At 40.4% G+C, this 24342-nt stretch overlaps 1 protein-coding gene and 1 long non-coding RNA gene across 34 annotated transcripts in view; one reads left to right on the top strand and one right to left on the bottom strand.

Moving 5' to 3' along the window:
* Positions 1-11174, bottom strand: part of RIMS2 (regulating synaptic membrane exocytosis 2) — a 776667-nt gene extending 765493 nt beyond the window's left edge. For 6 of the 33 annotated variants that reach the window (XM_030795305.1, XM_030795309.1, XM_030795311.1 and 3 more), the window contains exon 1: positions 9963-11172. In XM_030795305.1, the coding sequence (XP_030651165.1) occupies positions 9963-10138 (176 nt within the window). In that variant the 5' untranslated portion in view covers positions 10139-11172. Of the gene's footprint in view, positions 1-9962 lie in introns of all 33 variants that reach the window. The other 27 variants (XM_030795321.1, XM_030795323.1, XM_030795310.1 and 24 more) reach the window with 10 other exon arrangements.
* Positions 11175-11959: 785 nt separating this feature from the next.
* Positions 11960-24342, top strand: part of LOC115830672 — a 55791-nt gene continuing 43408 nt past the window's right edge. Inside the window, exon 1 of the long non-coding RNA XR_004026229.1 lies at positions 11960-12903. This is a non-coding gene — a long non-coding RNA (uncharacterized LOC115830672). The remainder of the gene's footprint in view (positions 12904-24342) is intronic.

Below are 24342 nucleotides of genomic sequence, written 5' to 3'. Positions count from 1 at the left end.
AAAAGCAGAATGCACATTGGCGGTAATTTGAAGGCAATATAGTATTATAAACTATAGTAAAACATATATAGTAAAATATTATTTCAGAGATATTCTGGAATTTGTATCTCTGAATACAAAATACATTTTAAAAAATAAGAGTAGTTAAGTATCTACTTTATAAAAAATATATATCCAAATTGATAGCTACTGGCACTCTTCAGAGGAATGTCATAAGGAGAATAAATGGCCCCCTAAAGATGTTCTGTCCTAATCGCGGGAACACATAAATATGTTTTCTTATGTGGCAAAAAGAACTCTACGGATATGATTAAAATAAGAAGGCTATTCTGGAATATCTGGGTGAATTCAAGCTAATCACATGAGTTCTTAAAAGAGAAAAAATCTTTCCTAGTTGTGGGCAGAGAGAGATGCAATGGCAGAAGAAAGGTCAGAGAGACAGCATCGCAATAAAGATTCAAAATACCCCACTGCTTGTTCAGACATATAGCAAGCTATGTGCAAGTACCAGAAAAAGGCCTCTAGGAGGTAAGAACAGCCCTCAGCCGAATAGCCAACAAGAATCTCGGTCCTATAACTTAAAGAACGTAATTCTTTCAACAACCCAAATGAGCAAGGAAACAATCCTCCTATAGTTTCCAGAAAGAAATGCAGCCCTGCCTACACCTAGATTTTGGCCCAGTGAGAAAAATAAGTGTGCTAATAAAAGTATTAATTAATTCTTTCAGATTGAAGACAGCTTTTAGTTAAAAGGAATTACGTGTGATAAAACAGATTTTCATCTATATGCCTGGGAAGCAAACTATTATAAAAATGATAATAGATACCATATATGCCAACAAAACAAGATGAATGTGAGCATCACCTCCATCTGTCAACTGAACAATACCAAAGCACCAAACACCATTGTGGTTATTCTACTACCTAGTTATATTGTTTAGTGTATCCTTTTCCCCTAGTTTTAGCCTCCCAGAAGCCTAGTTACAGGATGCAAGAAACTACCAAACTATTTTTTTCTTCGAGCTGAACATAAGCTTCCAATCAAGGAAGAAAAAAATGCTAAAGGGCATTCCTCCTGTGCCTTAAAGGAGCATTTATCCAGTTCCTCTGTTTAGCAGAACCTATCAAATTATTTGTATTATATAAAAATACCAAATGTTTATAACCATATAACCATACAAAAGTTGTTAATTCCAAATGCTTTAAAAAGCATTTAGCTAGAACTGTATTGTACGAAAAGTAAGAGTTTTGACAGGTATATATAATATAGATATATGTTCATAATATATAAACTGTATTAAAGTTGTTCTTGACCAATTAATTTATACTATCTAGTTGTCTTCAATTTTGTAGTTTACCCGTATTAGAAAGAAAGTAGGTAAAATAATAAATTACTCCTGTGTAAACCTTTTCTGAACTTTCCCCTTTCCATAACCCTACCTCAATTCCTATTTCTGGAGCTTCCCATCACAAAACCCAATAAACTTTATCTCCCTTTTATAATACAAGCATTTTCTGAAATTCTGCAATAATTCAGTAAGCTAATATAAAGATGCACAGAATCTTCACCAACTTCAGCATGTCATTTCCATAACTAATCTCTTCTCTATATTTTCCTAAAATACATTCACATTTCCAAAATTCCCTTAGAGATGATACAGAAATATACACAGGGAAGGAAATTTGTCCTTGCTAAGCCTAACATATAAAACAAAGATTGTGTGATAGTTTAAAATACACGAAGAATGAAATAAAACCAGAGGGTGAGAAATTCATTGAGACTAAGTTATCAATGGGAGTAGGAAATATTCAATAAAAGGATGATAGTCCTGAAGTTCTGAAAAGATTACATGGTATGAATATACCCAGTAGAAAAAATTTTATAAGCTAAGATACTAAGAAGGGTTCCTTCTAATTATGAATGGATTCCAAGAGCCCTAATCTTACTTTCTCCCCTTTGTTCTTTGTCCTTTCTTCTTTATCCTTTTTGGCCCTTTTTACTACCATCCCATTATCCCAAGTTATAGTCACTTGTATTACTCATATTAATGTTGCAAACTCTCTAGAATAACTAAAACAATAAAATAAGTCACTTCACAACTGCTCCCTCAAGAGAACACTGGTCCTAGGACCAGATGACTTCACAGAGCTAACTATAAGTGAGATAAGCAGATACAGACAGATATATATTATGTACAGTAGTCAGTTAAGCAAGTCTGGCATCATAAGAGTTTACCTGACCCTTAACCCACAGCTGTCAAATCCTGGCAATTTTGGCTCCTAAATTTTTCAAAAAACTGTCTGGACTCTCCACCTCCACCTCTACTGCCTTATTTCATATCTTCATCATTTATTACCTGGATTACTGTAAGAATCTCCTAAATAGTGCCTTTATCTCTAGTATTAAACCTTCTAACCAATCTATTAAATGAGAGTGGTTTTTGTTCCAACAGAAGTCTAATTATATTGTGTCACTGCTTGAAATCCCTCCATGACTCCCTATTGCCAAATCCAAAGAATAGCATAGAAGGCTTTTTAGGCTCTGAACCTTGCCATCTCCCCAGTCTCTTCTATTGACACATCACCATTTAAATCTGTGCTCTTCTGAACCACTTCAAGCAAACTTCTTGACCATGTCCTCAGTCTTCTTCTTTTTTTTTTTTTTTTTAACAAGTGAAAGGTTTTAGGGGCGAAGAGGAATTGGGAGTTTTAAGATTTTTGCTTAGACAACAATCTGCCCAGCTAACATCTACTCATCATTTGAGATTCAGCCTAGATGGCATCTTCCCAGGACTGAATCAGGTGCTCCTCTTGTAAAATATATCCATGATACACTGTAGTGCACAGTAGTCTCCTGGCACTTACCATGTAAAATTTTCATGTGGTTTATCATGTTTCTTATGATGAGCTCCTTAAGAATTACCTGATAATGGTTAAAATTATTTCAACTCCCAGAGATATCTCTATTTCATTAGGTGACTAGAGAATACAAAAGTTTTTAATATCTAGCAGTGAAACTTTCAGATATTTTAACAGGACAAACTATGTGACACTGTGTAATATAACACAATATAATCAAACAATACCACAGAGGCAATAAACTACTAGTAAGATTAGTCTGACATATTTTTTACCATGGTTATAATGTACTAAAAACACCTTTACAGTATTTTTTCATGACACTTTACATTTTTATGTGTTCATATGATTATGGTTGGCCTTAGACTGTCTGTCCCTGGAGGGCATGAACTATTTCTATCCAAAGTCTTCTGTGTACTCTTTATCACTCGGCTGTGCTAAACACAATGGAAATGTATTAATTCTCTTAATCACTTTCACAGCCAAATTTTCCCTAATTCCTAACATTCCTTAAATTTAAAAATGATATCTATCACAATGTTCTTCTGGTTTCTAGTCAAAAAAGATATGATCTTAGTCCAAAAGAAAGATAAGCTGCAATCATACACAAACACTGTAAGTTTCCTTCCATGTAAAATAAGCAAAATTGGGCATATGTTTAAAAATTACATTTGATTTCAAAAATAAAGACACTACTACATAAGCAATTCTTTTTTTAAGATTATTGGAGTTCACCTTGAAAGCTGGTACCACCTAGATGAACATAGTATTTCATTCCCAATGTGTGTTCATTCACCCGATTAATATTTTTGAGTACTACTATGTGTAAGGCATTGTATTAAATTAGAAGTTGAAGCTACATTAGTGAACAAAACAGACATGGTGTGTGCTCTCTTCGAGTTGATAATCTAGCAGGGTGGACAGACCATAAACAAGTAAATAAATCATTGTAAATTTTGATAAGCATAATTGGGGAAATATAAAAGTTACTGTTATAAAGAATAATGGAGAGAATCTACGTAAGAAAGAGTGCTCAGAAAAGAGCTCTCTAAAGATCCAAATTTGAAGCTAAGCCAGAAGGATGAGAAACCGGCAATCATACAAAGCTTAAGTGTATTTGAGGGGCGATGTGAAGATGAGCATTCTAAGCTCAATAAGCATACTTCAGAATTAGCTTAACCTAATACGGTTCTCTGGGTTCTTAGATACAATGTGAATAAGACAAATAAGTAAATATAGATTTTAGTTAAATAATAGAGTAAAAAGTTTAACCAAGGCAAATCTAAAGTCAATTACAAAGTAGTTTCCACAAGTAAGTCCCCTCAATTCACCTTTGACTATCAGCATCTTGCCGATTACCAATAACTTGATGTCAGTGTTATTTTCACTGCTATGTCTTAGTTATCAGGCTCCTTAAGAATGGTATTTGCTGAGGAAACTATTTTCAAGTTGTCACCCACCCTCTCCCCATCCCTAGTCTTCTAAACAAATAATGAAGTCACTTAAAAGCCCTCCTGGCATATTTTGACTTCATAATAGACAAGGAAAATAATCTCTCAATTTTTAGAAAATAAAATTTCACCCAGCAATCCTATGATAAGGTTTAAAGAGAGCTATCTATATCAGTTAACAATAATGATTATTTATTGCACAACTTAGTTATACCAGGATACTTAGTCTGTAACAATCACAATCCTTCAAAATAGGTGTTATTACTCAAACAGTATAGATGAGGAAACTCAGAGTTTAATAATATAAGCAAAAGTTACCATTATTAATTAGTAAAGTAAGGTGTCAAGTCAAAAATCATCTGGTCCATCACACTTGCTTCCACTATCTCTTCCTTCATCGCACAATATAATTAGTTCTTTATCAAAATCTATTGTCAAGAGGAAGATATTATTTAATTGCCCTTACTTTAAAATAGAATATATATAAATTTATTGGATACTCTTTCATAAAATGTAAGTCAATTTTTTGTTTGCTTGTTTTCTTATAAAATGTCAATCAATTTTTTAGAATGCATTTTAAATCCTTAAAAACTATAGTTTTTCATTTTTTTGGCAATGGCAACAGTGGTTTACATATGCAATTTTTATTTAAAAGTATTCATTATTCAATTGGTAGTTTTTAAAAATACTAGAATAGGGAAGATCATTCTAAGAAGATCACAAACTCAAAATCCATAGAACAAAACTACAATAAATTCAATTTTTTTAAATCCTGACCAGTAAAAAAGGCATAAACAAGGTTCTAAAACAATAACATGTAAGACAGCCTCTACAAATCACTAAAAATTACTAATAGAAAAGGGAATACAAATGCCTCTAACCAAATTTTTTTAAAAAGCCTCTCCATCTCTCTGACAAGAAAATTGCAAATAAGTCTACAGTGGCATCTTTTTCATTGAAACATTGGTAAAGATTGCCACACACTGAGTTGGCAAGGATGTGGGAAAGTGCCCTTAGTACACATCACTTATACACACTTCCTCTACAAAAGTAAATTTCACAATATTTATTAAATTTAAAGTACACTAACCCTTTGACCCAACAACTTTGTTTCTAGGAATCTGTCTCAAATATACATTCATGCATGTAGGAAATGTATGAGATAATATATTTACACAGATAATACTGTGATAAATACTAAAAATTTCTAATGACAAAATACTTAAAAGAAACTTAAATACCCACAAATATGGTACTAGTTAAAGAAATTACAGAATATTCATTAAAAGGGATAGTATATATCCTATATCCATTAAGGTTAATGAGGCAGCTATACTGTCACAGATGTGGAACTGACCTCCTATAAAGCAAACTGCACGACACATCTGTGTTTTTACGTTTACATGCATCCATACATACATGTATGAGCACACACATACGCACATATACAGACACACACAATATTATGTATACACATGTATTTATTCTTATGCATAGACTGTCTCTAGGAGAGTATACAATATAAAATATACTAGTAACAGTAGTTGGCTCTGGGTGGGGGAAATAGGTAGCTAAGAAATTGGGGGGCTGCGGGTGGCTCATATCTGTAATCCCAACACTTTGAGAGGCCAAGGAGGGAGGATCACTTGAGCCCAGGAGTTCAAGACCAGCCTGGGCAACATAGGGAGACCTCATCTCTACCAGAACAAAAAATAAGTTAGTCAAGTGTCGTGACACCTGCCTGTGGTCCCAGTTACTCCAGAGGCTGAGGTGAGAGAATCGCTTCAGCCCAGGAGGTCGTGGCTGCAGTGAGCCATTATTGCGCCACCTCACTCCAGCCTGGGCCTCAAAGCAAGAAAGACCCTATCTCAAAAAAAAAAAAAAAAGAAAGAAAGAAAGAAAAAAAAAAGAAATTTTATTTCAAAATTTTATAAATTAACTTTGGAAAATACTTTTAAAATTGAATTATTTTAAAAAATAGAGAACTGCTCACTATATATGTGCTAAATGTATACTAATTGTTACCCTAATCTATCAGGAAAATTTTTACTTATTGCCTTCCTTTATTTGGGGAGCAAATTAACCCTTTAACAGAAAATCTAAACTATGAATGAAAATATACACATCAAGAAACACATAATTTCTAATTTGTGTTACAAAAAGCTTATCTGAAAGGCTATGATATGTACATATTAGAAACTCAGTATTTACTGAATGCTTTTCTGTTGATTTAGTGGGTTTACTTTCCTCAGACATTTTTTCACAATTACACAAAAACCCACTGGAAATTCAACTTTTAATAAATTATGTTTTTCTTTCAAACAATGATTCTTCATTGTCCCACAAAATTGATAAGCTACCTCATTAACATTACCACAATTTAAATAAACAATTTATTAAGTACTTATTATGTGCAAGTGTTAAGGATGCTGCAAAACACAAACTCAAAAAAAGGGTAAATTTTGATTCTTGCCCTCACGAAGTTTACAATCTTGAAAGACAAGACTTAAAAACATTAATCATTGAGATGTCTTGTTAGATTGAAAAAAATGTTAGTCAGTAAAAGGACATTATAAATTTTACTGATAAATTGAATTAGCCAAATTTAAACTGCTACAGGAATACATGAAAGGATTTTTTTAAAGTAATTACTGATTAGGATTCTACTGAAATTTTTAAATGCTTCCAAAATTATAGTACCTCGCTCATATGTAAAATGGTATTATTTGATGATGATAGACTTCCTATGTGGATGTTCAGCTGGACTTTGAAGAAATTACTAATAATTAGGAATAGTTTTTAATTATTCAGCCTCCTAAGGTGAGAGATAACAGTAATGGTCTCAGTTTTGATCACTCAGTCTCTTATTAAAAATATCTCAAGCATGAATCTTTTACTACATGCATATTTACTTATAAATTATATGCACCTAGGTATTGTCATCTATATATTAATAAGGTTCAAATTCTTTTTCTCCACTTTGCATGAATACTTAATATGAACATTGAAACTCATAAATCATGCAAAAATACTTTTATCTAACCATTGCAATATCTTCACACATCAAACGTATTTTTTAACATAAATGTTAAAAGGCAGCAGACATGCATTTAAATTTCAGTTTATTTTTCTCTCTACTCTTAAAATATATGTTAATTTCCAATGTAATGAACAGCACTAAAAAGAAACAAAGGATAGTAATGACTAGGTAAGTGAACCCTAAAACTTCATGGGAAATAGTAACCATTGAAGAATGTTAGTATTATTTTTCTTATGTATTTGTTATTTAATACCCAATATTGATAATGTATTATTTAGTAAACTGTCAAGATCTTCAAAATGATTTGTCTCTCATTACTATAATTCCATTATAAAGTCTATTCATTTCCTCATTTCCTTGCCTACTCTTTCATTAAAAAAAAATTAAGAACATTTAAAACCAAATGTCCAAATATATTATGCTTTAACCTCCAAATAACTTTTTGTTAAAATAAATACAACAAGAATTGTGAAACCATGAAAGCCATTTTGAGGTAAGACTCCTTTCTAAGACTAAGTTAGGTAGCAATGCAAATAAATATTTAAAAGAAATCTGAATATATATTTTTCATCAGTGTAATTTTATAGATTGTATGAATATGTATTTAGAGAACACTGTTTCTATCCAAACTATGGAAATATGAATACGTAAATACTATATGTATTTGAATAGTATGTAGGTTTACATACAGATATAATATATACATATGTAGCTACCTGAAAAACCCTTTTACAACATCTTCCTAACATACTGTTCATTTTGAATAATCCTAATACTTGAAAGTCCACTTAAATTTCTATATTAAAACAATAAACTTAGAACTACAGTGAACTAGCCACATAGTATTTCTACGATGAAGAAATAAAAACACATTTTATATTTAAACAGGTAAGTCAAAAAAAAAAACTACATTTTACTGGAGCATCAGTTTGGCCGCACTGATTTTTAGCAATTATAGTAAAAGGCATAAGTTCACATATTTAAATATCAAACTGCAAGTCATCAAAAGCTTGGCATTGTTAGTATACAAAAAAAAGTTAAGCACAGTAAGAAGTATGCTCAAAAAGCTTCTAAAAATAATGCTTCATTCTTCTATTAGTTGGAGTAAACTGCTTAAGTCTCTTAATTTCTTCATATCCCAAGGCTGTTAATAAATAACATTCCCAAATAAGTATTCAATGCCAGAAATTAGCTTTCATGAAGACATTCTTAATTTCAGTTATTTCAGGAATATATTTGCTCTTTTGGCCACTCAATATTTTGTGAGAAATAGTATCTTTCTCTAAGATTTGTGAATATTTGATGTTTGCTACTATAAATTATTTAAAGTGGTATTTTTCATTAAAATATGAAAATATATACCTATTGACAATGAAATGTTTCTTTATAAGTACATGAAAGACTACTAAATTCAACAACCTGCTTTTAAAATGTACCTGAATAGAGGTGAGTGTATTAGTTCCTTCATAGAGGAACTCTACACTTTCAATTGTATATTTCTGTGGAGAATATGGGAAACGTATATTTGATAAAACGCAAAAGAATCATCTGAATAACTCATTTCAAGTAAAAAGAAAAAAGCCAAGTTGGAAAAACATAAAAAGGTTACACATCTTCTGAATAACCTCTTTCACAAAGTAACTGAGAAATCAAATAACCATAAAACATTCAAAAGCAAACCTTGTAGAAACAAATCTCTTTGCTAGACTAACCAGAAAAGGAGTCTCAGAGCTAAAGATAACCCTGTCTGGACAGTTCCCTGGTGCTGAAGTTCCAGAGCCGGTAAACGGATGCTTGGGTGCTGCTTTCACTCCTCCCACCCTAAGAAAAACCCGGCCTGCCAAGACTGTGAGCAAGAATAGTAGAATTTCACAAGGTAGGGAGCATCCCAAACTGCAGTGATGGTAGGAACTGGAGTCTCTTCAGGATTAAACAGATTTACTAGTTGCAAACAGGAACAGCAGCAGAGTACAGGGTGTTAGCACTCGCCGAGGGGGAGGGGCTGGAAGATGGCGGCGGACGCACACCCACCCGAGACGCGACAGAGCCTAGGCCCCTCGCCCGCGCCGCCACCCTCTGCTCGCAGCCACCGTGGGCAGCCCTGCTCTGTCCCGCGTTGCTGGTAGAGCCGCCCCGCGGAGGCGTGGGACCAGGGTGGCGTCCGCATCCCCTGCCAGCGCGCCTTCGCCCGGGTCCGGCCAAGGGAGCACCTGTGCACGGCCATATTGGATTCTGTGCCCCAGTCACTGCCTCAGCGCGGCGGGAAAGGAGAGGGTACGCGCAGAGCCTGGGTTCAGCCCCAGTCCCGCAGGGGCCCCGGAGCCAAGATGACCAGCGGGGAAATCCAGAAAGGCTCCAGGGAAAATCACACCGCCCTAAGGCTCGCTACCCTCACCTCAGCCGGCCTTGGCGCCCTCCCTCCCCGACACACACCCCTGCTCTCAGACACCCAGAAAACAGCCCGGGCGGCTGGCGCTGGCCGCAGCCCTCGTGGCCTGGGCGCCGCCGGCGGGAGGGAGGGCGGCGAACTGGGGCGCGCAGGCGGCCGCAGGGTAGCGGCCGAGGGGGCGGAGGGCAGGGAGAGAGGCGGGAATATGGAGCCAGGTCCTTACTTGAGCACGGACTGCTCCTTCTCCTCTTCTTTCTTCTGCCTATCCATGACGGCCAGGATGATTTTCCTCTCCTCCTCAGTGAGGTGGCTGAGGTCAGGCATCTCGGGCTGCAGAAGCGGCTGAGAGGCCGCCGGGGTGGGAGCCGGGCGGCCCCGGGGCCCGACAGGAGCCGACATGTTTGGTGGAGCCGAACCACTCTAGGGAAGCGGGGAGGCAACTCCACTGGCAGCGGCGGCACCGGCGCGGCGGCTGGGGCAGCCTCCAGCGCTGGGACAAATACATACAAATCAATGGCCTTCAATCCAAGGCGACAGCCCCCCTCCCCCAAGAAAGAGCAGGGGGAGGGGAGGGGAGGGCGAGCGCGTGGGGAGGGAGGGCTGAGGAGTGCGCTTCGGAAAATGTTTCTTTTTCCCGGGGGCGAAGGGCTGTGAAGTGAGCGGTTCAAGGGAAAGGGGAACTGGAGGCCGGGACGCGGAGTGCGCGGAGAGGCGGGGGAGGGTGGTGGAGTAAGGTGGCGGGGACAGCTAAGGGTGGGGTGACTGGAGGGAGCAGGCGGGAGAGTGACTGGAGGGAGCAGGCGGGAGGGTGACAGGCGGACCGGGGCCCGAGGGTGACAGGCGGACTGGGGCGCGAGTGTGTCCGGCCGCGGTCAGGGCCGGGAGCGCACGCGCCGCCTCGGAGGGGAAGGGGTGCCTGCGAACCAGCCCCCTGGGAACTCGCTTCGAGCGCCCGGAGGCGGAGTACTGCCGGCCCGAGGGGCACCCAGGCGGGAGCGGGGAGGGTCGTGAGGAAGCGGGGACGGTTTCCCGGAGAAGCAACTCAGCCGTCCCGCCGGCTGACGCGTCACAGGGCTGCCGCGCGCCACAGAGGGAGAACTCCTCCAGGCACACCCGGGAGAGGGCCCCGGGGCCAGAAACCGCCGCGGAGACCCCAACTCCACACCCCCACCCCACCCCGGGCTAGAGTGGAGAAGCGAAAGCAGAGAAGATATGACGGGGGCTAGCGGCAGAGAGTCCCGGGGCCGGGGCCCTTCTGCTGCCAACGCTCGGATCCAGGCGAGCTCCGACGTGCAGCGGGGTCTGGCGCCGGCCCCTCCTCATCACGCGCCCGGCCCAGGGTCGCTCAGCCGCCGCCGCCGCCGCCGCCCCTTGGGTCCATGGAGTCGGCGCGGAGGGCCCGCGCGCCCTGCGCCGCCGCCGCCGCCGCTCAGTGCCGCCGCCAGCACCTCCTCCGCCCCTCCGCCTCCCGGGCTCTTCCCGCGGGGGCGGCGTCACCTCCTCGCCGCCCAGGCCCGGGCACCGCGGGCGCCCCGCGGGCGGCAGCCGCCCCTCCTGAGTGCGATCTCCAGGCTGGGTCCGGGGCCGGGCGGGGAGGGAGGGGAGACTGAGCGTGAAGGGAGAGGGTGCCCGAGTTTTCGGGGACGGAAGTGTGGAGAATACGAGCGTGTGAGGGGGCGACCGAGGTGTCGGGGGCGGGGGGAAGAGTGTGAGCGGGGGTGGGGGCAGGGGTGCCAGGTGTGGCAGGTAGGGAGGTAGAGGCGGGGAGTGGGGGCGCCTGAGGGACCGGGGCGGGGCGGGGAGCGTAAGAGTGGCAAGGCGCCCGAGAGTCGGGGCTGGAGCTGAAGGCGGGTGACGCGGAGGGGGCGCCCAGGTGTCAGGACCTGAGAAGAAAGAACGCGCGTAGCGGGAGGGCCCCCGAAGTGTCAGGGCGGGATCCTGGAAAGAGGGAGGACGTGAGGAGGTAGGAAGGGTCCCTGGGGTGTCAGGGATGGGGGCCAGGAAAAGGGCAGAGAGCTGGAGGCCCGCAAGAGGGGATAGCGGGGGAGGGAGGTTGGAGCGAGTGGGGAACGCAGGTGGTGTCGAGGGCGGGGACAGGGCGAGGGGAGCGGGGCGTGAGGAAGTTGTGGAAAACCGCGCTGGAGGCTGAGAATGTGCGGAGGGATCCTGAGGGGAGGACGCGGGAGAGCGCGAAGAGAGACGAGGTGAGTTAGGGTTGGCTGGGAGGGTGCGAAGATGACGCGACCACTGGAGGCTGTGAGGGTGAAAGGAGTAAGAATCGTCTAGAGACAGGGGCTGGGCCGGTGCTGAGGCCAAAGGCTTCTGTCTGTCAGGCCCTTTTTGGCGCTCACTCTAGAAAGAAGAGGCGGAGACGCGAAGAGATCGGGTTAGAGTCAGATTTTCGAAGCACGGAGATGGGTTCAATGAAAGAGGACGAGGAAAGACGAGAAACCAGCGGCTGGAGAATGGAGGTGGCCGCCGCCGTCCTTTGCTCTGCGCGGGGCTCGGCGCCGCCCCGAGAGTCCTCCCGGGGCGGGCGGGGCGGGGCCGGGTGAACAGAGCTGGGCGGGCTCGCCAGCTCTTCCGGGCGCCCTGGGCAAGCAATGTGGTGACTGAGCTGGGGTGTGTGTGTGTGTGTACGTACACGAGTGAGCGTGTGTGCGCACCCCACCCAGCCTTCCACACGCGCGCTGCTTAGTACCAGGCTATATTGTGGTCTGATGAGTAACGTAAGCCTTTGGGGTTTATATTATATTTACCTTCTTGGTGTGTAGTAAGCGCTCTCCCTCCTCCCTCTGTTCCCCAGGTACCATCTGACTAGCTCCCCTCATTTAAGAGAGCTGGGGACAGGCAAAGCAGCCCTGGAAGTCTCCTGTGATTTCTAAGCTTAAATGTCTATTTTTCTTTTCTCCCATGCCTTGTAATTGGGAAGAGGGAAAAGTTTACTTAAGAGCTGTTTTTTAAATTATTATTCACTTGTTTCAAACAACACTCTCATACTCCAGATAATTCCATTTTCATCTCTTTGGAGCTGAGCAAACCAGATGAAATTATATGAATCCAAGTTTATTTCATTTTGTTGTAGAGTTCAACAATTTTTATGAATTTCTAATCCAACCTCATCATCCTATGGGAAACAGAAGACCACCAAGAACAGCCAGCTGGTAAGTGGCAGGGCTGGAACTAGAACCTAGATATTTTTAAGCAACTTTGAAACCATGCTGGTTTTCAACCCTAGCTGCACGCTAAAATTACCTGGCTCACTTTTTTTTTTCCAGTCATCTGAGTTAAAGATTCACTGGGTCACTTTTTAAAAATACCACCTGGGCCCATAGGTCAAATGAATCAGACTCTGGTGTTAGGACCCTGGCTGTGAATATAGTTTGAAAGTTCCCCAAGTGATTAAGGTATAGCAAATGTTGAGAACTACACTATATGCATTGCAAAATAGATAACAGAGAAGGAAAAAAAAAGTGACAAACTAAGAAAAAAAAAAGCGACAACTAAAACCAACACTTTTAAAGAGAACATAATTTTTTACCTGAAATTGAAATTGACATTTACTATCCATACTTTCCTCTCGTATGCAATGACAGGTACCAGTGATTACGTGTATCTTTGACTTTCACTTAGGAAAACCTAAGTGCAGCTAAAATCCACTAACTGCTCCTTTAGAAGAAAGGAGAGCAGAACTAAAAATAATCAAAAGGAATGGGTGGAACAGTCTACCTTATTCAACTATTTCTGTGCCAGATTAGAAAAAACAAACACCACTTCCCACCCCCAGCTATCAACCCAAGGAGAACCAGAAGCCAGAATATACACACTGCTCTGAGGTTTAAACTTTTTGAGGTTAAAATAGCTTAGTTGAGTCTATAAAATGTGAACTTCAAACTCCTGGTCCGAATTAGACGATTTTGGCTTCCTTTACAGTAGAGGGTCACCCCCTGGGCCCTGCACTGCTTTCTAGCAGTCATATGGTTAGCATGCTGGGTGCCTGAGGCTGTGTTTCCCTGCACCCCCACCCAGGCTTCGCCTACCTGGAGACAGTGCCAGCTCATGAAATACAGTGGGCATGAGCCAGTTTCACTGGAACATATGACTTTTTACAGGAATGAAGCAGAAGTGAGTGGGGTTACTGTTATGGTGTTTCCTTTTTACAGTTTTTACTACAACTAGATGTGTTTTTCCTATTAAAGGGACTACTTAGGAGTGGAAGGAAGTCTTTTAAACCATCTTCCACTGTTATTCACACACCTAGACGAAGTAAAAATTTGTCACAGTATTTATATATCGCATACATAGAATATATATCATAGAATTTTTAAATTGGCTTTAGCGTAAATGAACTACTTTTCAAAGTACTTGCCCCAGTTTGACATAAAATTGCTGGGCTCAGAACTAAAGAAAGTAAAATGTATTCACAAGATCTCTGTCTTTCGGTCTTTCTACAGTATGGATCTTAGAGGTGTTTTGTTTGTTTTGGTACAGTGTTTTACTTAAAATCTTCATCACATCTGACTTTGTCCTGTACAGCACTATCTTTTACTTTGGCCTGTCCCTCAGTGTGTGAACACATTTAAAGTTGAGTCAAAACCAATATTCTTGTTTAGCTTTAGAAGTAACAGCTGTCTTCATCACTGAATTTTCAAGGTCTTCACAGGCCATAAACTAATCCCAAAATGCAAGTCCTGGCCAGGCACCGTGGTTTACACCAGTAATCCCAGTACTTTGGAAGGCCAAGGCAAGAGGATCCCTTGAGCCCAGGAGTTCAAGGCTACAGTGAGCTATGATTGCTCCGCCGCACTTCAGCCTGGGTGACAGAATGAGACCCTGTCTTAAAAAACAGGCTGGCTGGGCATGGTGGCTCACGCCTGTAATCCCAGCACTTTGGGAGGACAAGGCGGGTGAATCACCTGAGGTCAGGAGATCAAGACCAGCCTGACCAACATGGTGAAATGCCGTCTCTACTAAAATACAAAAATTAGCTGGGCATGATGGTGGGTGCCTGTAATCTCAGCTACTTGGGAGGCTGAGGCAGGAAAACCACTTGAACCCTGGAGGAAGAGGTTGCAGTGAGCCAAGATCATGCCACTGCACTCCAGCCTGGGCAACAGAGCGAGACTCTCTCTCAAAAAAATAAATAAATACAGATAAAAAACAAACAGGCTGGGCATGGTGGCTCATACCTGGAATCCTGGCACTTTGAGAAGCCAAGGCGGGTGGATCACCTGAGGTCAGGAGTTCAAGACCAGCCTGGCCAGCATGGTGAAAACACGTCTATACTAAAAATACAAAAAATTAGCCAGGCCTGGTGGCAGACACCTGTGATCCCAGCTAGTTTGGAAGCTGAGGCAGGAAAATCACCTGAGCCTGGGAGGCAGAGGTTGCAGTGTGCTGAGATCAGGCCACTGCACTCCAGCCTGGGTGACAGAGTCCAAAAAATAAAAAACAAGCAAACAAACAAAAACACGGCAAGTCCTTTCTGCAGTTTCTAAAGGCTCTTGAAGTGTACGATTCTGTGAACTTTCATTTTTACATATGAGTAAGGGCTACTTGTAATCTAGTAAATAAGTATTAGGAGGTATATCTAAAGTCACAAACTAAAATAGTTACCTCACGAGAATTTACTGAGGACCTAGCACTCTGCTACAAAAGCTGGGTGTTTCACAATGCTCAGAATCATTGCAGCACCCCTTAGTGCACGTAAATATACTTCAATGGCATTTCTATCGATTCTCATAACAGGTTTCCCTGCTTCTGTGCTTGCAGCTCTGTAGTCTCTTCTCAACACTGCACAAACCGGAAGCCTCCTAAAACATTAGGTCAAAACACTGCTGGTCAAAATCCCAAGGTGGCTCCCCACTTTACTCACAAGAGTTCTTTAAATGGCTTACAAGTCCCACATGATCACTGACTTCATCTCCTAGTACTTTCTTTTAGGCTTTCCTCGAGCTGTTCCCTGTGCCTAGAATACCTTTCACTAAGATACTCACTTGGCTAAATCCCTCTTCCTCAAATTTTACTCAGTTGTCCATCTTATTTAATAGTTCTACCTGCCCCACACCCTCCCTGGTCATTGTGATGATCTTCTTTACCTTACCCTACTTTTTCTTTTTCCCACAGTACTTACCACTCTCTCTGACAACAGTATTTTTACTCCAAGTTAAATATATACCAGTTTATTATATTTATCATCTACTTCCTTGTACTTCAATATAAGCACAAGGACAGAGTATGCATTTTATTAATGTATCCCAAACACTTAGAACAATACATGGCACATAGTAGGTGTTCCAACAAATATTTGTTCAATAAATTTCTGGAAAGAGGATTTGACATTATTATATTTGTATAAGTTGGGCAGCAAAAGGGAAAAAGCATTCTCAAAAAAGGGAAAAGCAGTGCAAATAAGTAAGATCTAAAGTATTTGCCAAACTGTACAGATTCCTTTAGGATTAAGTTGCTGTCTACCTCTCTAGTGTTGCCTCCAACCCAGCCTACAAAACACATCCTCCTCTTCAGCCATGACAGTCTACCTGCACTTTACTGAATATGTGAATTGTCTCATCTCTCTGACTTTCTATTCCCTCAGCTTAGATCACCTTTTCTACTCCCTCTCTCATAACTTTCTTAGTTAATTTCTTTGTCTTCACCATATATTCATCCCTCCCTCTCCCTTTCTTCCACATGTTTTCCCTAGACTGTCATACCAGTATACCTACTGTGCTTATAGATAGCACTTGTCACAGTGTGTTGTGGCCATTTATTTCCTTGTTTGTCTCCTCTACTGGACCATGAATTCTTTAAGATCAAGTAATGTGCCTTCAACTTCAGTTTCCCCAGGGCTTATCAGAGTGTCTCATACATTATAGAGACTTAATAAATATATACTGAAAAAATATATGAGCAGTCACAAAATAATGAGAAAATTACAATTGTTAGAGTATGAAGAAAGGGAGGCAAAGAGTTGTAGCAAAAGATAAAGCTGGAGAAATTGGTTGTGATAAGATTATGCTACAATCTTATATGCTGTGCTGAAGAATTTGAACTTATATCATTAGACAGTGGAGGTTTTTTAGTGAGAGAACTGACATGATCAGCCTTGATTTTCAGGAAGATATCCTGCCTTCAGTTCTTCACCCATATCTAAAATGCCTGCTAGTAGAATACTCAGTGGACACAGATGCATAATGGTTTGGGCCTGGAGACACAAATAACAGAACTTTTTGCTTCCTGCTTTCAGAGTTTATTTTTGTAGCTATTTTGCTCAGTAGATTATAACAGCATGATAATGAGGCCAAGGTCATGGTTTAAATCCCTGAGTGAGTCAGTCAGTGCAGTGGCCACAGCTGACTGTTAATCTTTGCTAGTTGTCAGATGACAACATGTTCTTTCTTGACCAGGAATTGGGTGAGAGAATATGACTGGTTCATCCAAAGTTAATCACCATTATTGTAGAAGCAACTCAAAGTACATGGCTATTGGTTATAGGACTATAAGTTCATTTTAATGAAAATAATAGTATTATATTAGTGATGACCAAAGAGCACAACCTCAGAGAGAAACATACATTGTTTGTTCCTGGAGAAGAAGCTAGAGATTAGTAAAATTTAATTATTAGAATTCAAGGCCAAAAAATAATGAAAAACTTAATGGATGTTAGTGTAGGTAAGCATTATTAATTACTTTTTGTGTATTTAGCAATATAGGAAGTTTATTATTATGTCATAAAACTCATAGAGCTATTCATATTAAAAGTGGGAACATAATAATTGTCTTTTTTTTTTTTTTTTGAGATGGAGTCTCGCTCTGTTGCCCACCTCAGCTTCCTTAGTAGCTGGGATTACAGGTGCCCACCACTAAGTCCAGCTAATTTTTGTATTTTTAGTAGAGACAGGGTTTCACCATTTTGGCCAGGCTGGTCTCAAACTCCTGACCTCTAGCGATCCACCCACTTTGGCATTCCAAAGTGCTGGGATTACAGGCATGACCCACCTTGCCCAGCCTTCATCTTTCATTTATAGCATTATGAAGTTGTTTCTATTTTTGCTTCCCTCCTAGCAATCAATAAGCACGTCTGTAAAGTGAAATAGGACTCTATTAGAGGTAGAGACGTAGCATAACTGATGTTATTATTTTCTTAATTACATCTTTATCCTTTTTTATTTAACTTTTAAGTTCAGGGGTATGGTGGGCGTGGTGGCTCATGCCTGTAATCCTAGCATTTTGGGAGGCCGAGGTGGGTGGATTGCCTGAGCTCAGGAGTTCGAGACCAGCCTGGGCAACATGGTGAAACCCCATCTCTACTGAAATACAAAAAAATTAGCCAGGCGTGGCGGCGTGCACCTGTAATCCCAGCTACTCAGGAGGCTGAGGCAGGAGAATTGCTAGAATCCGGGAGGCGGAGGTTGCAGTGAGCCGAGATGGCACCACTGCACTTCAGCCTGGGCAACAGAGCAAGACTCCGTCTCTAAAAAAAAAAAAAAAAAAAAGAAAGAGAAAAAGTTCAGGTGTACAACTGCAGGTTTGTTACATAAGTAAACTTGTGTCTTGAGAGTTTGTTTTACAGATAATTTTGTCACCCGGGTATTCAGTCTAGTACCCATTAGTTATTTTTTCTGATCCTCTCCATCCTCCCACCCTGTTCGATAGGCCCCAGTGTGTGTTGTTCCCCTGTATGTGTCCATGTGTTCTTATCATTTAGCTCCCTTACAAGTGAGAACATGCAGTATTTGGTTTTCTGTTCCTGTGTTAGTTCACTAAGGATAATGGCCCCCAGCTCCGTCCCTGTTCCTATAAAGGACCTGATCTCATTCTTTTTTATGGCCACATAGTATTCCATGGTGTATATGTACCACATTTTTTTTTATCCAGTCTACCATTGGTGGGCATTTAGGTTGATTCCATGTCTTTATAACAGAACAATTTCTATTCCTTTGAGTATATACCCAGTAATGGGATTGCTGGGTCAAATAGTATTTCTTTTTTTATGCCTTTGAGGAATCGCCATGGTGTCTTCCACAATGGTTGAACTAATTTACACTCCCACCAACAGTGTATAAACGCTTCTTTTTCTCTGCAACTTCAGCAGCATCTGTTATTTTTTGACTTTTGAGTGATAGGCATTCTAACTGGTGTGTGATGGCATCTCATGGTTTTGATTTGCATTTTTCTAATGATCAGTGATACTGAACTTTTTTTAATGTGATTATTAGCCACATGTATGTCTTCTTTTGAAAAATGTCTGTTAATGTCTTTTGCCCACTTTTTAATGGGATGCTTTGATTTTTTTCTTTATAAATTTGTTGAAGTTCCTTATAGATGCTGGATATTAGACTTTTATAAGATGCATAGTTTGCAAAAATTTTCTCCCATTCTGTAGGCTGTCTGTTCACTCTGTTGATAGTTTCCTTTGCTGTGCAGAAGCTCTTTAGTTTAATTAGATCCCATTTGTCAATTTTGGCTTTTGTTGCAATTGCTTTTGGCATCTTCATCATGAAATCTTTGCCCATTCCTATGTGCAAGATGGTATTGCCTACGTTGTGTTCCAGGGTTTTTATAGTTTTGAGTTTTATATTTAAGTCTTTAATCTATCTTGAATTAATTTTTGTATATGGCGTAAGGAAGGGATCCACTTTCAGTCTTCTGTATATGGCTAGCCAGTTATCCCAGTACCATTTATTGAATAGAGAGTCCTTTCCCCATTGCATGTTTTTGTCAGATTTTGTCAGGTACATGTGTGGCCTTATTTCTGGGTTCTGTATTCTGTTCCATAGGCCTGTGTGTCTGTTCTTGTACCAGTACTATGCGGTTTTGGTTGCTGTAACCACATAGTATAGTTTAAAGTTGGGTATAGTGTGCTGCTTCTAGCTTTGTTCTTTTTGCTTAGGATTGCCTTGGCTAGTTGGGCTCTTTTTTGGTTCCATATTAATTTTAATATAGTTTTTTTTAGTTCTGTGAAGAATGTCTTTGGTATTTTAATAGGAATAGCATTGAATCTAAACTGCCTTGGGCAGTATGGCCACTTTAACAAAAGGATTCTTCCTATCCATGAGCATGGAATGTTTTTCCATTTGTTAGTATCATCTCTGATTTCTTTGAGCAGTGTTTTGTAGTTCACCTTATAGAGATCTTTCACCTATGGTTAGCTGTATTCGTAGATATTTCATTCTTTTTTGGCAATTATGAATGGGATTGTGTTCCTTGATTTGGCTCTCGGCTGTTGATGAATAGGAATGCTAGTGATTTTTGTACATTGATTCTTGTATCCTGAGACTTTGCTTTGCTGAAGTTGTTTATCAGCTTAAGGAGCTTTAGGGCCAAGACTATGGGGTTTTCTAGGTGTAGGATCCTGTCGTCTGCCAAAAGGGATAGTTTGACTTTCTCTCTTCCACCCTTTATTTCTTTCTCTTGCATGACTGCCCTGGCCAGGACTTTTAATACTATATTGAATAGGAGTGGTAAAACAGGGTGTCCTTGTCTTGTGCCAGTTTTCAAGAGGAATGCTTCCAGCTTTTGCCTGTTTAGTATGATGTTGGCTGTGGGTTTGTCATAGATGACTCTTACTATTTTCAGGTATGTTCCTTCAAACCTAGTTTATTGAGAGTTTTTAACATAAAGGAGTGTTGAATTTTACTGAAAGCCTTTTCTGCATCTATTGAGATAATCGTGGTTTTTGTCTTTAGCTCTGTTTATGTGATTAATCACATTTATTGATTTGCGCTATGTTGAACCAACCTTGCATCCCAGGGATGAAGCCTAATTGATCATGGTGGATAAGCGTTTTGTACATCTTTATCTTAATTACAACTCTGACTGCTTACAGAAGTAAAACAAGTGAATTTTATGAGATAAGAAATAAATTTAAAACTCCTAATGAACAAGTAGACCTAGATATTCAATATCGATTAAACAACAGCTGCTAACATCAAAGAAAATAGACAGCCAGGCATTGTATGCTTCCTGATAGAGGAACACAACACCCCCACCCCGTGAAGTTGTCTTGCTAAAAACAAAACAAAATCAGATCTGAAATTGAACATCTTCTAGTTTCACCTATCAATTTACAGGAAATAATAGAGACAGAGGAATGTATTAAACTGCACCAGGAGATTGCCGTCTGTGGAACACTTGAGAACATTCTACATGACAAAACCCAGTTTTTTCAGCATATTGCAAGGGGGATATATAGTTAAAACAAGATTAAAAGACATCAACCAAGTGCAAATAATTCATGAAATTTCATTTAGAACCTGAATTTTTTTCTTTTGCTTTCTTTCTTTTCTTTTTTTAGAAACAGGGTCTTGCTCTGTCATCCAAGCTGGAGTGCAGTGGCACAATCATAGCTCACTGCATCACTGCAGCCTTCACCTCCTGGGCTCAAGTGGTCCTCTTGGCCTTAGGCTCCTGAGTAGCTACAACCACAGGCAGGTACCACCACACCTGGCTAATTTTTAAAAAAATTTTTTTTGCAGAGACAGGATTTCACTGTGTTACCCAAGCCAATCTTAAACTCCTGGTCTCAAGCGATCCTCCTGCCTCGGCCTCCCACTGTGCCTGGCCTATGGACTCTGAATTTTTTTAAAAGACTGGAAAAAACTTTTATAAGAGAATTGGAAATTTGGACAGTAGGTATTTGAGGATAATAGGGAATTATTGTTAATTTTAGGATAATAATGGTATTGTAATGATATTAAAAATAAATCCTTAGTGATAAATACTAAAATAATTCTGGATGAAATGATGTGATATCTGAGATTTGCTTCAAAATAATATGACTAGCAGGACTGGCAATGGAAGACAGAAAAAAATCACATAATAAGTTTTCACAAAGAGATTGAGTCTTCTAGCTTCCTTTCTGGTTGCCTTTCATTAAACTAGAACATCAGCAAATTCAGATAACCCTTTATCAAGCATTCATTATTTGACACATACTGTGTCAAGTGCTGTCACCTTTTTTTACCTTCTCATTCTGTGAAAAATTAGTATCATTCCATTTTACAGGTAAGAAAACTGAGCCTCAGAGGGGTTAAATGATGTGAGCAAAGGGAGTGCTTCAAATTCAAGGCTAATTTTCAAATCTAGGTCTCCTGGCTCCCTGTCCAGTATTCGTCCCGCTATACGCATTTGCTCAATGATTGTATACATATATTTGGTTTCCCCAGCTAAAATCTGAGCACACTTTTATTGTAGTGCCTGGCATGTAATAGGCATCATGAAGTAGTTGTATTTAACCCAACGTGCTCCCTAATAACTCATACGTACAATGTGAAAATACAAGTATAACAGAAACTGATATTTAATTAAGGTGACCATATGTTCCACTATGTCTGACACTATCTCAGTTTTCCCAAGGCAGTCTTTATTTAATCTGTTGATCAGGTATGATTATTAATTACAACTCCTTTCACTCCCCACAGTATCCCAGTTTGCACTTCACATTACATAGTCTTGCTAAATTTAGTGTAACCTGAATTAGACTCAGATGCACAATATGTAATGGGTGTAGAAAACCTTTAAAATCTAGACAATATATTCCTAAAGCAAAGGTGTATGTCATGACCATTCTGTAATTGCAATACTACATGTAGACATTTAATAAATGTTGGTTGAAATTAAGTTAATGAATTCCCCACTAGAAAAGAATAAATCACTCTGATATTCTCCCCAGGAAAAGATTTTTGACACCAGCTGGAATTCAGAAATAACTATTAACAATAGGAATACCAGGAATACTGAGCCCATCTTCTAATAAAGATTCATGGCAAAAAAAAATTGAGTCAAACTACCAGGGGCTTGTAAGAAAAGCATTATAATTGATATAGAAGTAATCAACATAGGCCTGATATTCAGTGCAAGAAGATAAAGTCATAGCAAGCTTCCCAACTGGAAAAAAAAGTAATCACTGTTTATGTAAAATCATATAGGAAGTGACTATAGAAATCTGGGGCAAAATCTGGGAAATTAGGAATAGCCTGCAATCCAAGATTTCCCACAATTGTGGCTTTCTGAAACAAAAGGTGAGTTTATCTTCCACAGTGTGACTGACTGCTGTATGCTTCAAATGTCTCCCTGTGCCTACGAGGATTGATTTAATCTTATCTAGATGGTGCCTGATCCAACTGCTTTCCTCCATGTCCTTTACTCTGCCAGACACTATGAAATTCAAGAAACCTCATCCTAGATCTGATGAAAGGAGATGCAAAGCTTACTATCAGCTGTGTACTGATGGTACTGCATCCCTAATTACTTCACTGTCTTTCTGATTAGCATCATATAACACTAAAGTGAAAGGGAGACAGAAAAAAGCCCTGTCGTTTCCCAGAAGGGCGGAGTAAAGAAAGGATTAGCAGAAGAAATCAAGAAATAACCCAACTTTATTATTAGACCTTTATCTTACTAGAAATTTAGTTCATCCCAATACCAGAGAAAGAAAAATAAGTTTATCATGTTTATTAGCTGCATATTTTATGGGATGCCTAAAATGTTACCATGCCAATAATTTTGGAAAAGTCATTCAACTTTGAAGGCTTCAGTTTTCCCCTTGTAAAATAAAAATCCTCTATAAAGCGATCAGTAAGAATTTCTTTTTTTTTTTTTTTGAGATGGAATCTCATTCTGTCACCAGGCTGAAGTGCAGTGACGTGATCTCGGCTCACTGCAACCTCCACCTCCTGGGTTCAAGCAATTCTCCTGCCTCAGCCTCCCGAGTAGCGGGGATTACAGGTGCGTGCCACCATGCCCGGCTAATTTTTGTATTTTTAGTAGAGACAGGGTTTCACACCATGTTGGCCAGGCTGGTCTCAAACTCCCAACCTCATGATCCACCCTCCTCGGCCTCCCAAAGTGCTGGGATTACAGGCGTGAGCCACCACGCCCGGCCAGAGTGTAGGTTTGAAGAGGCTCAGAAGGAGCAGTTGCTAGAGATGAGGCTGGAAACGGGGATGGAACAAATGATGTAGACCCTCCAAGATATGCTAAGGAGTCTGGACTTCATGCTGCAACAGTGCTTCTTAGATCTGCATAATAATCACTTTTGTAGATCTTGTTAAAATGCAGATTCTGATCCAGTTAGTTTGAAGTGGAGGCTGAGATTCTGCATTTCTCTCGAGCTCCAACTGATGCCTATACTACTGGTCTTGGGCACATTTTGAATGGGGGAAGCGTATTCTACAGCAAGGAACTGTTATGGTGAGATTGTTTTTAGGGAGGTTATTCTATGAGGAGATAGAAGTGAAATGGAAAGAACCAAGAGTGGTATAAAGAGAAATATTAGAAGCAATAATAAAGGTCAAATCAAAAGTAAACAGTGGCGATGAAGATGGAAAGGAGGGATATCTTTAAGATGTATTTAAGATGTAGGATGAATAGGACTTGGTGACCAGGCACCTGTGATAGGTGAAGGAGAGAGAGGAGCCCACACAGTAATCCAGTAGTCTCAATTTGATTTAAGTTAATAAAATCTTACTAAATAAGCCAGGTGTGCCTCTCGCCTGTAGTCCCAGCTACTCAGGAGGCTGAGATGGGAGGATCACTTGAGCCCAGGAGTTCAACTCCAGCCTAGGCAAGATAGTGAGACACTGTCTCTTAAAAAAAAAAAA

This window comes from Nomascus leucogenys, chromosome 16 (assembly GCF_006542625.1).
Source record: "Nomascus leucogenys isolate Asia chromosome 16, Asia_NLE_v1, whole genome shotgun sequence".
Lineage (NCBI taxonomy): Eukaryota > Metazoa > Chordata > Mammalia > Primates > Hylobatidae > Nomascus > Nomascus leucogenys.
The sequence above is the reverse complement of the archived record's forward strand: the minus strand, read 5'-3'. Positions and strand labels throughout refer to the sequence as shown.